This window comes from Bipolaris oryzae (genome assembly GCF_000523455.1).
Source record: "Bipolaris oryzae ATCC 44560 unplaced genomic scaffold scaffold_165, whole genome shotgun sequence".
In the NCBI taxonomy this organism is placed as follows: Eukaryota; Fungi; Ascomycota; class Dothideomycetes; order Pleosporales; family Pleosporaceae; genus Bipolaris; species Bipolaris oryzae.
Genome location: NW_006911441.1, coordinates 21,735 through 38,954, shown reverse-complemented (window position 1 = coordinate 38,954; position 17,220 = coordinate 21,735). Strand labels below are relative to the sequence as shown.

Below are 17,220 nucleotides of genomic sequence, written 5' to 3'. Positions count from 1 at the left end.
CTGTCAGTTATGGTAACCACTGAGGTAAATGAGAATAGCATTTGGACCAGGTAAAGGAACAAAACATCAAATGAAACTATAGAGGGTATATCCACCACACCAAACGGACCACAAGTGGGCCCATAGGCATCGCGCCAATCGAGATGTATAGGGGTATACAAAATATTCCATGCTCATCCTGATGTGCATCATGCAGCACTTCGACACTGGAAGACGCCACCAAAACATACAGTTGATAGATACATGACAAAACAGACGACAGAGCAAGCACAACATGATTTACGCTGACCTCCGTTGGCGCTTTGCCTGTGGACGGGCGCCACGATGTTCGGCCTCGGTGATACGGCTGCCGCCCATCTCCCGCACCTTTGTTACAAGGGCATCCGTCTCGTCAAGGTCTTGCATTTCGTCACCGCCTCCAATACTCTTGCCCATGAGCAGGACGTTGGGAACTGTTCTGCGGCCAGTGGATTTGTGTAGGAACGCTTGTAGTTTCTCGCCCATGGGGTTGAGGTCTAACTCGACAACGTAGGGCCTGGGAACAATGTTGTATTTTTCAAGCAGAATGTGCTTTGCTTTCTTGGAATGGGGGCAGTAGGACTTTGAAAAGATGATCACTGCAAGAGGTTAGTAACTGCACACAAGGGGCGATGTATCTTGAACATACTCGGGCTCTTTTTCAGGATCGCATTGAGCTCCATTTCGACTTCGTGGTCCTCAGGGGTCTCATGCTCCATCATGGCTGCCTGGTCGCGAGGCCTGCCGCCTTGTTGGGCAACACCCGGTACTCTGTCGCCATCAATCTTGACGCGGCCTGCTACACCCTTCTTGTCTGGACCTTCAACGCCGGCCTTGACTTTGGTGTACTTGTCGTCGGCGTGCTTCTTGGCCTGGTCCTCGGCGGCCTTGAGGCGCGAGCCAACACTCTCTGCATCACGCTGCTTTACGGCTTCTGCATACTCCTTCTCCTGCAGCGCCTGCTGGGTCTTTGTGAAGAAGTCGGACGATGTGGTCTGGCGGGCTCCTCTTGACATGTACAAGAGCACGGTAATTGTGACGATGATGAGGATGACAGACAGCCTCATGCGACGCTGTGACGGCATGGTGGCGTAGATGACGTTACTCGTCTGGGTCGCGTGGTGTTTGCTGTGCGCCGTGGGATGGGTAAGGTGGTGCGATTGCTATGCGATGCGGAGACTATCGAATACCAATGGCCTGGTGTTGTGTCGGAATCTGGCAGGTGGGCCAGTGTGGGCGTGGTAGGATTATCAGGATGGATGTGATGCCTGAGGTGGTGCTGCTGGGCGCCGCAGGAGCCAATGGGGAGGGGCCAGATGCGTGCTGTGCTAACAACAGCAATAGGAGGCAAGAGTATCAACTCGGGGTGCAATTGTGTGTGTGTGTGCGCGAGAAAAAAAGAAGCACACGATGAATGCGCTGTGTGCCACGGTCGTATCTAAGCGTGTGTCGTTGCGAGAGCGCAATGGCAGCTATTTGGCGCAATGTTTGGAACAAATGCGGAGACGAGATGAGGTGGTCCTGGCCTCATCGATCCTTACCTGTCCTGCCATCGCGCTACTTGCCTGTCCAACCAACACCATGCTGTGCAACAACGATGCTCCTGTCTGCGCCCCCAACGTGTGCGCAACCTCTGTCGTCTTTGTTTGAGACGCCAGGAGGTGCCAAAGCGCCCGACATAAGCACCGTCAGACGCCGAGTCTCGAGCGCAAGGCTTGCTGTATGCAATGCCTACCCATCTTGATTCCGCTGTCAGCATCAGGCCATGCGACGGGAGTCTGGCAAACGCAGCCCACGGTACCTCGGTCCGCAGTACGAAGTCGATCATCCACTGCGCTTTTCCCGCTTTTGCTCCAACAGCCTAGGCCTCAGCCCGCCTGTCCCCTGACTAGCCGTGACTACGGATCCGGCTATCCTGGCAGCCCGTGACAGCGCGTTTGGTTTGCAGAGACCAGAGCAGGGCAGGGCGAATGCAAATGCAACCAATGTCGTCAGTTGCCATGGTCTTCTCCAACCGAAACTGCTATCGTGCCGCCCATTGTTGTAAGCAGTCGACAGCACACCGGATCTTCTACTTGATGGAGTCCCTCGCTCCAAACTACACCCTCGACTGTCGGGAACGCGCCCGTTGTCTGCTGCCCCAGTCTTGCTCCTCCGACACTCGAGCTGGAAGCACCCCGCACTTGGTATCCACAAAACCGGTTGCTGTGCTCCAACTAGACTAGCGCCAACCTAGTCCCATTACGTGTGTTCCGCCATCCCATGAGCATCACGACGGCATTCCGAATCAGTTCGAGTCTATATAAATTCACAACTTGCTGTTGATACTGGCTATACAAACAGTTGTCCAAAGTGCTTGCTTTCACACTCTCATCTCGAACCATGGCTCCTACTCTTTCCTCGACTCCCATCTCCGTTGTCCCCTCAGCATCCGAGATCAAGAATGGTGCACTCGGCCAACGCAACCTCGAAATCGCAATTCGGGCTCTTGCACGTGACGGCCTTGTCGTCTTGGAGGACATGGTCGATCATGCCGTCTTGGACCGTCTGAACAAGAAAATGGTCCAAGATGCATATGAGCTGCAGGCGCGGAAGGATAGTCCCTTTAATTACAACAAGGGCAATATCCAGCAGGACCCGCCCATGACCGAAGAATGGTTCAGCAACGAAATATACATCAGTAAGATTTCCTCCTGTTCAGTTGTGCAGCTGCAAGTCCAAACACTCATGTCATCTCGTAGATCCAATTGTCACCCAAGTGACATCAACCAAACTCGGACCCAAACCTTCTTTGCGATTCATGTCCGGCAATACAGCTCTGCCTCCTACTGAAACATCCCCACCCGCGTCCCAGCCGACTCACAATGACGCGGACTTCGACCATCCTTCTATCCCGTTCGCTCTTGTCATCAACGTTCCCCTAGTCACCATGACTCCCGAGAATGGTTCTACTGAAGTTTGGCTCGGTACACACAATGACACCACTATTGCCGATCAAGAAGGTGAACACGGTGACCGCGCTAGCGGCAGAATCAAGAAACATCTGCTGGACGCTCGTAGGCAAGTCAGGCCACCCTCGCAACCAATCGTCAAGAAAGGCAGCATCATCATACGTGACTTGAGACTCTGGCACGGAGGAAAGCCCAATCTTACTACCGATCCCAGAGTAATGCTCGCTATGAGTAAGTTTCCTACTTTACATGCAACATGTCAACGGTCTCACTATTTATAGTACACTTCGCGCCTTGGTACCGCAACTCCATGCAAGTCGAGTTTGCCCAAGAGCTTGCCGAACGGCTCTTGCCCGAGAAGACAGGTCTGGATATTGCTGCACAATATATTCCCAGCGAGCAGCTGCTCAAGAATTACTTGAACAGGTCTTTCGGAAATGCATATGATTTTGACCAATCCGATAAGGTTGAAGGCATCTTTTAGGCTAAAGCATCCAACAGCCAGTCCCGATTCGAGGGTTTGACGGCGTGGTTACCAACGTCAGCACAGGACATCCAACATGCCAGTTTCATTCATCGATAAAAAAAAAGGACCCTCAATCTAGTTTCAAATACATCGTTTTTTAAAACTGCACATCATGATATCACTTCAGTTATTCCCGCCTCACTAGACGATTGAAGAAGTATGTCAGCACCTTTGCCAATGCTTGGTATTGGCGCAGGAACGACGCTGAATTATTATTGGTGGAGTGGCTTACGCTCGTCGCTCAGTAAGCCGCAAGAGGCGTGTCAGCGGATGTAGAGCAGTCAATGCCTTGGCGGTACTGGAGGAGCATCATAATCAGCATCAGCATCAGCATGCTTGAGGGAGGTGTCTTCTTTCTCTTCACGATTAGCCCTACTCTCAGTGTGATGCCTCTCTCCTCTGCACCTAGTGCTAGGCTCCGCCGACTAATCTAACATTTCTCTTACTACTCCAATACCCCACACATTGACAGCATGTCGATTGCGTTGGATGGAACGGAATTTCAACCAACTATCACACAGCCGATTGTCAACGTGGAAGCTGGAGATGCAACAAACGGCTTCAAAACAGCGCTGGCTGTTGAAGTGCCTTTAATGGTATTAGCAATCAGCACTGTGGTTCTCAGAGTCTATTCAAGATTAGCTATCAAGAAAAAACTTGCCGCAGATGACATTTTGATACTGCTAGGCACGGTATGTTCGAGTTGTGCCAAAGAGCCCAAATCACGTTTCCATAGGGCTCTTGCTAACGATGAACCAGGGAGCTGCTTTTGCACGCACTGTCTTATCATGCATGAGTGCAGAGGATAACTGGGGCTACGATAGGAAAGGGTCTGTCTACACCAGCTAATGGCATGGCGAGTCATGCTGATTGTTTTGATAGCCCTGATCGAACATCAGAAGTGCCATATTACCAGGTATGACCCATGCTAGGTCTCAAAATCACTACGCTAACACTCAACAGCACATCTTCGAAAGACGTATCGCTTACCTCTTCGCTGTTACCTTTACTCGGTTTTCTGTCCTCGCATACTATCTGCGCATTTTTCCACCCGGGATGGCATCGCTCCGAAAATGCTGTTACATTCTTCTTGCCATGGCCCTTGCACTCTTCATCGAGGTTCTTACCGTGCTCATCGTATACTGCGAAAACATCAGCAAGCTTTGGACCGACGACTGGCTCGACTTCACCGGGTCGCAATGTTTCAGTTCTGCCGTATATAGCTACTCCGCAGCCATCGGCGACAGCATCATCGACAGCATGATATTCGCCCTCCCAATCGTATATGTCTGGCAGCTCTCCAAGCTGAAACTCCGCCAGCGCCTCGGTCTTGTTGTGATATTCGGCCTCGGCTTGACCGTCTGCGTAGTCGCCCTCCTCCAGATCCCCTTCATCAAACGCCGAGAAAGCAACATGCAGTACTTTGGCTCCGCAGTCAACATCCTCATCTCCATTCAAATCTCCTTTGCCATAATCGCCGCCTCGCTCCCCGATCTCCGCGCCCTCATAGCCCGGCAATTCCCTCACTTTTCTCCCCTCCACCACCGCAGCTTGGCGACAAGCGTCGGTCGCCATCCCAGCGGAGGCTCCGAGAGAGGCAGAATCGGCGTCTGGGACGCAGAGCAAGGCTCCCCATCCCAAGGTGTGCCAGCAGAAAACGCACGCGCAACTCCCGTAGGGAAAAGGGTATTTAGGAAACCAGACTGGCTGCGCAACAGCATACCCGCGAGTTTAATGTCCACCATGATTACGCAAAACGAAGTCACCAGGGATTCCACCGAGGAACCGCCCGTCCCACCTCGAATACCCGAGAAAGTCAAGGCACCAAGTTGATGAACCTTGTGTTATCTTTTTTTTCGCGCCCAATAGATTATTCGCACGTGGCTAGCGGTTGCAATGCGAACACCGCCGCGTGCCGCCGCGGACCGCACATGTGGGGACACCGAGGTGCGCGAGGTTACCATGCGTTGCTTCCAAGGAAAATCTTTACCTTTTATCGAAAGAGGTAGAAGGGGCATACTGCAGTTTTCTGTGGAAAGATGTGCATGGGCTGTGGGTTAGGCTTCTTATATACTACTGCTACCGGACTAGTGGGGAAGCAATGGTTGGGTTCGTGTGATAGGTGTCGCTTACCCAGGGCGATGTGCGGATGAACCAGGAAGAGCAATGGGTAGTGTGTGGGTGACAAATAGTCTCGCATGGTTCTCGAACTAATTGGGTAGTTGGTAAGGTAGATGCGAGGATGGTCTTGAGGTTTGCATGAAAGCTATCTCATGCAAGGGAAGCGGAGCTTTCTTCCCACAGCAGGCGAGCATGGAATGCATGCATGCAACTGAGAATAAAAGCAACATGAGGATAGATTTATAGAATACCCGTACACACGACACAGATTTATAGAGCATTATATAGAAGATAGAATAGACGCTGAAACCCCCATCCCGCCTAGTACCCTCGTATCCACCTTTACCCCACCCCCCGCTCTTCCCCCTCTTCCCATCCGACACAAAAACAGCAACCTCTGGTACTCGTACCCGCACCCATGCCCGAACCCCCCAATTCACACTCCCCTTCCCATTCCAATCCCATCCCCCAACCCCTCGCCCCAAAATACCTCCAATTCCCCTCTCTCTATCCATTTCTCCCCACAGACCGGCTACCGCCTGATGGGAAAGCGGCAGCCAAAACCCCCCGTCAGCAAAAAAACCTACTTGTGTACCATACACCTAGCGCCAACTTACTAACGTCATGCATGCAGTGTAACAATTGAATTCTTGATCCCCTGGCCAATTACCTTGGCTTACTCAACAGGACATCAGCAACGTGCTTTTACGGGACTAGATGACGCTAATGCGGACATGGACTGATGGGGAGGGGGAGGGGGGTTAAATGCAGGGTTTCCACAGCGGGGCGGGTAGGTATAGTGTACTCAGATTTTTTGCTTCGTGAGTTACCTCTGGGAAGTTTGGAGGTTGAGAGGGGGGGATGAGGGGGTGAGGAGTATAGTAAAGGGAAAATGATGGGTGGCAAAAAGGTGGGTAGGGTGTGTGTGTGTATGAAGAGATGAGACATGGCTTTGCTTTGCGTTGTCTTTTTGCTGGGCGTGAGCGGTACGATGCTCACATGCCTGATGGAGATGGCGTAAGATTGAGTTTGGGTAAAGTGGGTTTTTTTGGGTTGAGGGAGAGGCCGGGGTAACGCAGCGGATGTGAGATGTGGGGGAATGGTATAAATTTCGAGGTCCGCGGCTGGTGAGGTACTGAGTCTAGGGACTAATTAATAACAATCTTTGAGCCGAGGCCGGAAGTACTAGTAGTATTTAGTCGTGTAATGGCTTCGTCGTACGATTTCATCATTGTTGGGGGTATGTCTCCTTGTTCCCAGCTTTTCTCCCATATACACAACCCTGTTCATTGTTGTTTCATTTTTCTTTACTGATACTTATCTTTTTGCAAAGCCGGTACTGCAGGACCCCTGCTGGCCGACCGCCTCACTCACACACACGCTGCACCCCGCGTTCTGCTTCTTGAAGCTGGCGGTGCGCCCAGCGGCCCTTACCTGCGCGCTCCGTATCATCGCTACCATGCGCCAGCACTGCGCCCAGATCTGGACCATGGCTATATTAGCGGACCAGAGGAAGCGCTGAATGGGCGGCAGATTGCGTATACTCGCGGAAAGGGATTGGGTGGGTGTAGTATGGTGAATTTCGCAGTATACCTATATGGCAGTAAGAGGGATTATGAAAGATGGGACGACCTTGTCAATGATGACGGAGAAGATGGAGAAGGCACCTTCAAGTGGGATAACGTAAAGAGAGCGTTTGAAAAGATTGAGAATTATGATTCCTCGGGTTCAAAGACGTATCGCCATCTTGCTGACCCTTCGACTGTTCAGCATGGGGTCAAGGGCAAATTGAATGTTGGGCTACCACCCATTCTGGAAACGGCGGTCCAGCCACAGATGGAGGCGCTTATTCAGGCGGGGGAGAAGTTGAATTTGGACCCAAACTCTGGAGATCCAGTAGGCATTAGTATTTTCCCAGCCACGTATGCTAAGCAAGGAAGGTGTACGAGTGCGATTGCCCATTTGACTGACCCGCCAAAAAATCTTGAGATTTGGACAGACGCAAAGGCGACGAAGTTGCTATGGGAAGGGAAGAAGGTTGTTGGGGTTGTGACAGAGAATGGACGAGAAGGTATGTTTTGGTCCCCTCTTCTGACTTCGACTAAATGTGGAATGGAATATGGGATTAGAGAAGCAAGGTGCTAACGAACAGTAGCGACTGCCAAGAACGAAGTCATCATTTGCGCCGGCGCAATTGATTCACCTCGGCTGCTCCTTCTTAACGGTATCGGACCCAAGTCCGAACTCGAAGCCCTCGGAATCGACGTCAAAGTGGACTTGCCCGGTGTAGGGAAGAATCTCCATGACCATGTCTTGGCCTTTATAAGTGTCGAAGTCGATGGAAGTGTCAATGACAAGTACGCCTTCGAGAGCAATCCCGAAATCGTTGCCGAAGCAGAAAAGACATGGGAAAAGGATCACTCTGGCGCCCTGGCGATCCATAACTCAGCTCTCTGGGGCGGGTTTCTCAAACTACCAGGACTAGAAACGTTCGAAGAGTACAAAGCTCTGCCCAAGGATTTCCAAGAATTTCTTCTAAAAGATGAAGTCCCGACATACGAGCTCATAGCAAACTCAATTCTGTGGCCTCCCGGAACGAAGCTCACAGAAGGCAACACATATATGAGCTTCATTGCTTTCCTAATGAACCCGCTGTCGAGAGGCAGTGTAACTCTACGGTCCAATGATGCAGCAGAGAAGCCCACCATCAAGCTCAACTACCTTACTCACCCATACGACGCCCGTGTGTTCCGCGAAGCAATCCGAAATACATGGAATAAACTTACCACCTCAACCGCCCTTGCACCATATATTGTGCGCAAAATCCTTGCGCCGGAGTCAATGTCGGATGAATCTATTGATGCGTTCGCGAAAGAAAACGCCAGTACGGTGTGGCATGCTGCTGGTACGTGCAAGATGGGAAAGAATGACGATAAAGAAGCAGTGGTAGACAAGAGGTTCAAAGTACGGGGTGTAGAAGGTCTGAGAGTGGTGGATATGAGTGTTGCGCCAGTCACGACAAACAATCATTCGCAGGCAACCGCGTATCTGGTTGGGCAGATTGCCAGCGAAAGGTTGATTAAAGAGTATGGATTGGACAAGTAGTTTGAGAGGGAGTCTCCGAGGAGATGGTTGACACCTGAATTTAGATACCCTTGGTGTTTTTTCTGTTGTATTATGTGACACCTTGTGTGATGATTGTAATCTTGGAGGAAGGAAAAAAGCAAGAGAAGTAACGCAGGCTGCTTGTACAAAAGCGGCTGAAACTCTCAGACGTGTCGGAGAAAAAAGTACATGTTCATCGCGGTGTAGGGTGGCAATTGTACGGCAGAATTGAGAGGGGAGAATCGAAAAGCTCGGGATGACGTGCATGACTTGCCGCTATGCCAGAAACGGCATAGTCATGATTGCCCGTGAACGGTGAATCTTGTCAAAGTGGGGGGCTGGAGGCAAGATCTCGGTATCGGCATGGCAATTGACTCGAGATAAAAAAACTAGCCAATATATCCCACGGCAATAATGTGTAGTGGAGAAGGAGGCGACCGGAAGCGTGCCGTAAAATGACGGGTTCACGGCATGCACTGCGTAACCCTCAGCCTTGAACGGGGACGGCTAGCCTGAGCGCTTCAATTGTTCGCTACCACGCCTGTTCCGCCATCACGCTACTATGGAAATACAAGTCTAGCCAAGAAACCTGCCATGGCACAGCTGCTAGGGCATCTTTTAGCCATGGCAGAGATTTCTGCAACACGGACAGACCGAGAGACGAGCTCCTACATACGGACACGGCCTAGTGCCGCTGCTCGACGATGTCATACAGTATGCCGGGATGATAGCATGGCAACCAATGAGCTCTCTGTTGCTAAACTTCTACCGCCTCGGAGCCTGATGCTGTTGGACGGACGGTATTCGCATCAATGAGCAGGATCCTAGTATCCGCTGCTTAGACCCGTTTTCACCAGTAGCTCAAGTGTGGCGCGGAAGGGACGCACTTCCCCACCCCTATAACACATTGTCCCACAGTACCACCTTGTAACTTGCCACATCCACGCGGCGACTTGACTTCGCTTATCCCACACGCAAGTCCCTGAGGACCAGCTTCTGAAAGCCGGTTCTGATATCTACAGCCAACATGGACGTCAACCACCCCGAGAATAAGCAAGATCACGTCGTCGGCGACGACAAATTCCCGGTTGACGCCTCTATTCCCGAGCGCAAGACTGGAAACTCCAGCGAAGATGAGAAAATCATTGCAACCAAATCCCACCCTCAGGTTGAAATTCCCATTTACAATGACGTTGAGCGTGTCGATCAGACTGATCTGTCCTTTGCTGCAATTCTCAAGGGCACTGCCGCGAACCCGCTCAACGTATTCGAAAAGAAAGCAGCACTCATCAATGTTGAAATAGACAAATTCGGAATGGGCAGGTACCAGATATGCATCTGGTTCCTCTGCGGTTTTGGTTACTTCCTTGATCTTGCTTGGGCCCAAGGTGTTGGTTTGATCGTCACTTCCATTTATCAAGAAGTGAGTATCCGAAAATCATTCCATGATATATGCCTGACATAGGGCATAGATGGATGTCCCTGCCCCGGAACAAGGAAACATATTTTCTATTGCAAACGCAGGCTTAGCTGTCGGGGCACTCTTCTTTGGCCTTGCCGTAGATATCATTGGCCGCAAATGGGCTTTCAACTTAACTTGCCTTATTACTTCGATATTTGGACTCTTGTTGGTACGTTTTCTGGATCATGAAGTCAAATTTCCTTCCCTAATATCCATCCAGGCCGCTCCCAAATTCAACTACAGTGCGATATGTGCTATTTACTTCCTCGCATCGCTCGGTTTAGGAGGCAATATTCCCATCGACGCCACCATTGCTCTTGAATTCCTACCAAATAACCGCCGCTTTCTCGTTGCACTTCTTTCCATGTGGCAGCCTATCGGAGTCGCTATTGCATCCGTCATCGCCTATGGTACGACAGCAAAGTGGCGCTGCGACCCTAACCTGCCTTCTTGCGTGCGCGCTGGTGACGGCGAAGCTTGCTGTACAGTCGACGACAACATGGGCTGGCGCTACAACGTCATTGTTCTCGGCTCCATGACGTTGGCGGTATTCTTCCTCCGTTTCTTCGTATTCCGTTTTCACGAATCGCCCAAGTTTTTGCTTGCTAGGGGAAAAGAAGCTGAAGCCATTGAAGTTCTCCACAAAATCGCCAAGTTCAACAAACAGCCGCCACCAACGCTGACAGTGGATATGTTTGCTGCTATCGATGACGCAGCTACAAATGCAACATCTGGCGCACATGTTAGAGAAGAGGCCCCTGCAGGCACTAAAGCGACAACCAAGAAGGTTATCCAAGGCTTTGGCAAGGAATTAAAGCGTCTTAAGGGCATCTTTGATAACAAGCTATCTGCCTACATCTTCGTTTTGCTGGCACTCACATACATGGTAAGTCGGATGATCTGACCTCGTTCCAGCTTACTAAGTCCATTTCAGGGAGACTACTGGTCATTCAACCTTGCAGGAGCTTTCCTTCCAATCATCCTCTACAACAACAATGTCTCGGATGGTAGATCAAGCGTGAGCGATACTTACGAGCAATACATGATCATCTATTTCCCTGGCATCATCGGCGCAGTCCTTGCGCTGTTTTCCGTCCAGATGCCATTGCTAGGTCGGAAATGGTCGCTTGTATTCTCTGCTCTATGCCAGGGAATTTCTATGGCTTTATATACACAAGTATCGTCAACAGCAGCATATGTTGGCCTCAATGCTCTCGAGTACATCATGCAAACGGTTAGTGCCCAGGAACCGACACGTGTGTTTATATACTGACGGATCTATAGTACTTCAATGCTGTTCTGTATGCGTCTGCCCCAGAACTCTTCGATACCACCTACCGAGGAAGTGTCAGCGGCATTCTGTCATGTTTGGGCCGCATTGCTGGAATCGTCGCACCGTATGCTGGAGCTCAGTTTCTCGCAGAAAAAAGCGCTGGTATCCTTTGGCTAGGTGCTGGTGGCATCTGGCTTTCCGCTCTATTAATGTGCTTCTTGCCTGTGGAGATGAGGAACAGGCAGATGTTCTAGACGAATATGACGCCTTATACCGTACCGAGTTCTGATTCGAAAAGTTATGTCTGATACCCCGATGTTTTAGATTCCAATAAAATGGTTGTAGATGTATGCTATCTTAATGAATACCCCTGCAGGTCGTATCTATGCCAGTATCATCACAAGTTATCCTACCGCCGGTAATGTAGCTTCTGCAGCTGCACCATTACCAAAATAACGCAACGATATCATCAGAGGAGCCAAAAAGAGAGAGACGAACACATTCCTGAAACGGAAGGCCAATTCTCCTCTATCTCCACCTCACTCCTCACCAATCAAATCCGTCCTCCCCCTAAACCTACATTTCTCCATCCTCTCCTTCGATATCAAAAAGCTCCCCGGAAACCACGCTGGCACCCCGCCCCCCTCAATCATACTCACCAGCGCCTCCGCCGACTTTAAACAAAGTACCATCCCATGCCCATTAAACCCCGCCGAAACCCACACCCCCTTCTTCCCAGGAACCTCCCCCACCTTCCCAGGAACCTCCCCCACAAACGGCTGTCCATCCGCCGTCGCCCCCATAATCCCCGTCCACTCGCTCTCCACCCTTTTCTCTGCCTCCGCCTCCGACGCCTCCCCCCAATTCTCCTTGCCATGATATCCTGTCAGTGTTTCGCGGAGGTACGCAGAAATAGCCGGATTCAACGAGGCGTCGTCTACGATCCCGAATTCGGATGCACCGCCATCGGAAAGACGTGCGAGACCGCCGCCGATGACGATGTGCTGGCCGCCGCCGGAGGGGAGGGGGCGCGGGATCATGTATTCGTAGCCGTCGCGGCCGATGAAGGAGTAGGTTGTTGGGAGTGGGGAGGGGAGTTTGGTGGCGGTTCCGGGGCGTTGGACGGTGATTTGGCCGCGCATGGGGACTATAGCGCCTTGGAGTTCTGGGAGGATGTAAGGGGTGTAGCCGTTTGAGGCGACGATGACGTGGGCTGCTGAGATGGTGGTGTACTTGGTTACGATGTCCCAGAGGGCGATGCTGTCGTTGCAGGTTTTTTTGGAGGGCTGGATGCTATCGACTGTGGTGTTTGTACGTAGCTGTAGGCCTTTCTTGACGCATCTTGATAGTATGCCTGTAGTGAAGCGGTATGCGTGCACACGACCTGCGACGTATTCAAAAGCTCCCTCTAGCTTCTCTGGCTCTTTAAGTGTGGCATTATGGAACTCCGAAGCAACAAAGAATTGTTTCTCGACTTGTGCTGTATCTTCATGGATTTGGTACCACGCAGCTTTACCGACTTCTTTCTCATGATCCTCGGTGTCGTTACGCAATGCCTGGATAGCTGTTTTTCCTGTCTCAAAAGCAAGTTTATCGTAGATAAGGTCGACAGTGTTGCAAAGCTTGTTTTCGCAGTCGATGCCCAACTTCTCGGCTAGTTGATGCGTTTCGACAATGTTTGTGTACTCTAGTCTTGCAATCTTGAGCGCCTCTTGTTTGCCGAGGGTCTTAACGTGTTGCGTATAGGTCCGATAACTTGCTGCTTTCGTATGTCCGCCATTACGACCTGTCGCACCAGAACAGACTTCACGTGCTTCCAACATCACTATACGTGCACCTGGTCTCTTTTCGAGAAGGTTGTGAGCGATCATGGCACCCGAGATACCAGAACCAATGATGGCATAATCGTAAGGTGTGGTGGGCTTATCGGTCTCAGATTCGATGACATTTGCAAGAGGCGATCGTGGAGTTTGCCAGTATGAAGGTAGAGGGTTTGGGATTGGTGGTAAGACAGGGATACTGGCTCGCTGCTCCATGGTAGTTTCAGATCGTTGATGATATGATTGCTTCGCTGATGTTTAGTAGAGTATTGTATTTGCACAGTCAGTATCAATTCGCGTACTTCTTTAAAGTACACAGTACAAAAACTTATGGAAAGATAGATGTAGAGTTTACGGTATAGGCCGAAGGTGGGGTTGGGTACGGGTCGGTTGCACATTCTTCTTTGAGTTAGACGCGTCGACTGTAACCCCCGCAAATCCAGCACGAAGACCACTACTGAACGGGCGTAGATAGTATCGAGCCACAAGTCTTAATAGGGAAGAGACGAGCAGTTTTCATGTTCCCTCACACGTCGTCGACAGCGACGGAGTAGGGAGGTAATCGGAGTTGGAGAGAAGAGCTCGTAAGATTGAAAACTACTGAATTAGATGCCTCATCTATTTTGCGGCAAGTCCTGCTCCCAAACCAGATTTCGGACAATATTATTACCTAGGTTTACTCGCAACCTTGCGCACCGGCATGCTATGGGGTTCTAAATGCTCTGAACAAGGTAAACAAACACTTGTTCACCATATCTTCCGTGTTTATGAGGGCTCATGGATAAGAGCCTCTGCGACTAAGGTGATGACTTTCTCTTCTTTCTTTCTCTTCTTCGTCTTCTTCGTCGGAATCATCGCTCCACCAAGGGGGGTGTCAGACTTATATTTGTATCATAATTGACCGTGCAAGGAAACAAAACTTTTCGTACAATCTTGAGCTTGAGGGCCGTGGCATTCTGTTTGTGTGCTTCCATTAATGCTGCGCCGAGTATATTGAAATCGTATCCGACTGATACCCCGTAGAGTTCTCCAGGGCTTAGGATAATAGCCTCTTCTGTGTCTGGGTCCCACTGAACTTCTTCTGAAAGCAACCACTTCGGCACAAATTCCATTGCCGCCTTAACATTATTTGTTTCAATTCTACGATACTGCCAAAACTTATGCGTTGGCGGGAGACCAAGTCCATCCCAATTTGCATCCCGGGACACAACTAAGTGCATGCGTTGGATTTCGATTTTGTTCATTCTGATATTTCCCTCGATGCGTTTGCGAGATCGTTCGATGATTTCTTCATTCAAGGCCGTCGGTATGGCGTCTTCCTCCTCCTGAGGATTCCTCGTACGTTGCGAGCTTAGCTTGTTTTCGGGAGTCCCTAGTTTGGTGGCTTGACTAGAAGGCATAGACATGACGGAGAGTGCATGACGGGTGGGTAATAGCCGCTGAATAGTGTCAGAGATACAGAGAAGAAATGTATGTAAGAGAGGCTGAACTTACTCGAGGCAATGAGATGCGTGCGAAAACAATAATCGGAGTTGTTGCGAGGTGCGGTGGTGGTTTTGAACTGTGGGTAACAGGCGCAGAAAGCAAACGACTATCAGAGAGAGTAAACGACTATTTTTATGGCCACATGATATTAGCGTATAGCTTCAGATTAACCACGGTGAACATTAAGCGGTGAGTAGGGAATGAGACATCACGGTCACAAATGGTTAGACATTGCTGCACGGATGATGAAGTGAGGTACCTAAAGATACCGATAGCTTTAACGGTCTTAATGAAGTGAACATCATATGCACATATAAAACGAGTAATTGTAACAACCTGGCTAGCAACGCTGAAGGGGGGTGCAGCTTGAGCTCCACTTTACTCCATCTATTCACTGTTCAAACTGCAGCACCCCTGGTGACTGGCAGTAATATTCAGCTAAAGATGCAGCTATCCTTTAAGAAGCGTTGACATGGTTAGAGGTCCATTTCACATTACCAACAAATATCACGACCAGGTAGTGAAGGCACCTAGCAAGGGTTAAAGAGATATGTAATAGAGCCCACTGTTAAGAATATTTAGCGAGAGCGTAGTAGCCGAGACTTAATCATGATACGTACTATCAACGGAAATATATTTGCATCAGCGCTGAAGATGCCCTGATAAGAGCAACGAGTGTGGGGCTTCTTAACATGTGTTCTCATTGGCGGAAAGATCGGGGTAAAGACAACCGATCGTGATGTGCAAAGATTGAGTTATTATTCCAGAAGAGTTGCACATATCTTTCGCCAATGCAGAGGTTATCACAACTGTCGTTGCAGCTAACTCACCGACTTGAACGCACTGAAGACCAGGTGGGCATAGACGGGACGGCTAGTAATTCTACCCCGCTTCAGATCGACCACCGCAACTGTGCAACCATAAACACATACCCCAACATGGCGAAAACCAAAGTCGTTGTCACCCGCCAGCTCATCGATGAAGCCCAAAAATTACTAGATGCGAAGAATGAGAGCTTGGAGATTGTGCAATGGCAGTCAGAAAAGGTAAGTCCGCGTCCAGAGGCAGCAAAGTCGCAGACGGCTAATGTACATGTATGCAGCCCTGCGACCGATCTTGGCTCTTGGAAAATGTCAAGGGAGCAACTGGCATCTTGGTGATGTTAACAGACAAGGTTGACGAAGAGCTTCTAGACGCTGCTGGGCCTCAACTGAAAGCAATTGCCTCTTTCTCCGTTGGCACCGACCACGTCGACCGAGATGCTCTAAAGAAGCGCAACATACGTCTTGGCTACACACCAACATGCCTTACCGATGCCGTTGCAGATCTCACCATTATGCTCATTCTGATGGCGCAAAGACGAGGTGGAGAGTCTATCGCGAAAGTCACTAGAGGCGAGTGGCCACAAATGCCATGGCACCCTCTCCTCATGACGGGTCCGCAAATTCGAGGCTCGACACTAGGATTTCTGGGCTTTGGACGGATCGCGCAAGCTTCCTTGCTAAGACTTTTGCCATTTGGTATCAAGCGCGTCATCTATCTCACAGCTAAGCCTGGACAACCCGCTAGGGAAGATCATTTCGGTCTACTCCAAAACTCCAGCATTCCCATTGAGCCTGCTACAAGCGCTGATCAGCTCGCTAAAGAAAGTGACGTTGTAATTGTTGGATGTGCTTTAACTCCGTCGACTAAACACCTAGTCAGCACGGACTTTTTCTCGAAGATGAAGAAACTGTCAGTCATTGTCAATATCGCTCGAGGTCCCATCATCGATACGGATGCGTTGGTCAAGGCGCTGGAGGAAGAGCAAATCTTTGGCGCTGGTCTGGACGTCATAGAGAACGAACCAAATATTACGGCTGATCATCCGATCTTGAAGCAGCCAAGGGCTGTTCTTGTACCGCATATTGGGAGTGCGACAATAGAGACGCGTGAGCAGATGGCGACTGAAAGCGTGAAGAATCTGCTTGCAGGGTTATCGGGGGAGGAGATGATAAACGAGTTGCATCTTTGAGTCATGATAGGACTGCAAAGCCGGAAGATAGGTATGTCAATGATAGTCATGTGATCTACTGATTTAGCATCCATTGCACTCGTGCTATCTGAAATCAATAGAAAATTTGGAATTCATTTTTTCTTTTACCGCTTTTGACAGTTCCAGCTTTCCATATAGTAATCAGAAAATAACCAAAGCGGTAGTGGTTCACATACTCCTTCACCCTCGACGACTCCCTATGCCTTCCGTAACCTTAACTTCATTGCATCTCCGACTCTCCTACCGAATGGTCGATCATCGAATCTTTGCAAAGCCGCATATATGAGTGCGGATGTAATCCAAAACTCAACTATTGCCGCAATGATTACCGTGACGACCAGCCCAGGGTGCATCTTGTGAATACAATAGCTCGAGTTATATGTAGATTTTGACACGATTGCCCAAGGAGCTTTTAATTGCTATA

General features: G+C 50.0%; 8 protein-coding genes across 8 annotated transcripts; 5 read left to right on the top strand and 3 right to left on the bottom strand.

Moving 5' to 3' along the window:
- Window positions 1–279: 279 nt before the first annotated feature.
- COCMIDRAFT_40026 (uncharacterized protein) lies at window positions 280–1,103 on the bottom strand (the record flags this gene model as incomplete). Its single annotated transcript, XM_007693436.1, has 2 exons — window positions 280–617; window positions 668–1,103. The coding sequence occupies 2 exons, from the start codon at window positions 1,101–1,103 to the stop codon at window positions 280–282; spliced, it is 774 nt and encodes a 257-aa protein (XP_007691626.1).
- Window positions 1,104–2,400: 1,297 nt separating this feature from the next.
- On the top strand, window positions 2,401–3,453 carry COCMIDRAFT_105064 (uncharacterized protein; the record flags this gene model as incomplete). Its single annotated transcript, XM_007693441.1, has 3 exons — window positions 2,401–2,698; window positions 2,760–3,200; window positions 3,251–3,453. 3 exons carry the CDS (start codon window positions 2,401–2,403, stop codon window positions 3,451–3,453), a joined length of 942 nt encoding a protein of 313 aa, XP_007691631.1.
- Window positions 3,454–3,968: 515 nt separating this feature from the next.
- Window positions 3,969–5,328, top strand: COCMIDRAFT_29437 (uncharacterized protein; the record flags this gene model as incomplete). Its single annotated transcript, XM_007693431.1, has 4 exons — window positions 3,969–4,187; window positions 4,255–4,325; window positions 4,378–4,411; window positions 4,459–5,328. The coding sequence occupies 4 exons, from the start codon at window positions 3,969–3,971 to the stop codon at window positions 5,326–5,328; spliced, it is 1,194 nt and encodes a 397-aa protein (XP_007691621.1).
- A 1,494-nt stretch (window positions 5,329–6,822) lies between these two features.
- On the top strand, window positions 6,823–8,721 carry COCMIDRAFT_40023 (GMC oxidoreductase; the record flags this gene model as incomplete). The annotated part of the gene is made up of 3 exons (XM_007693435.1): window positions 6,823–6,856; window positions 6,950–7,687; window positions 7,772–8,721. The coding sequence occupies 3 exons, from the start codon at window positions 6,823–6,825 to the stop codon at window positions 8,719–8,721; spliced, it is 1,722 nt and encodes a 573-aa protein (XP_007691625.1).
- A 1,027-nt stretch (window positions 8,722–9,748) lies between these two features.
- Window positions 9,749–11,710, top strand: COCMIDRAFT_40022 (uncharacterized protein; the record flags this gene model as incomplete). Its single annotated transcript, XM_007693434.1, has 5 exons — window positions 9,749–10,144; window positions 10,194–10,352; window positions 10,404–11,069; window positions 11,118–11,417; window positions 11,468–11,710. The coding sequence occupies 5 exons, from the start codon at window positions 9,749–9,751 to the stop codon at window positions 11,708–11,710; spliced, it is 1,764 nt and encodes a 587-aa protein (XP_007691624.1).
- A 285-nt stretch (window positions 11,711–11,995) lies between these two features.
- Window positions 11,996–13,492, bottom strand: COCMIDRAFT_105070 (uncharacterized protein; the record flags this gene model as incomplete). Its single annotated transcript, XM_007693440.1, has 1 exon — window positions 11,996–13,492. One exon carries the CDS (start codon window positions 13,490–13,492, stop codon window positions 11,996–11,998), a length of 1,497 nt encoding a protein of 498 aa, XP_007691630.1.
- A 549-nt stretch (window positions 13,493–14,041) lies between these two features.
- COCMIDRAFT_8482 (uncharacterized protein) lies at window positions 14,042–14,682 on the bottom strand (the record flags this gene model as incomplete). The annotated part of the gene is made up of 2 exons (XM_007693427.1): window positions 14,042–14,155; window positions 14,206–14,682. 2 exons carry the CDS (start codon window positions 14,680–14,682, stop codon window positions 14,042–14,044), a joined length of 591 nt encoding a protein of 196 aa, XP_007691617.1.
- A 1,017-nt stretch (window positions 14,683–15,699) lies between these two features.
- COCMIDRAFT_8481 (uncharacterized protein) lies at window positions 15,700–16,775 on the top strand (the record flags this gene model as incomplete). Its single annotated transcript, XM_007693426.1, has 2 exons — window positions 15,700–15,807; window positions 15,864–16,775. 2 exons carry the CDS (start codon window positions 15,700–15,702, stop codon window positions 16,773–16,775), a joined length of 1,020 nt encoding a protein of 339 aa, XP_007691616.1.
- Window positions 16,776–17,220: the final 445 nt, after the last annotated feature.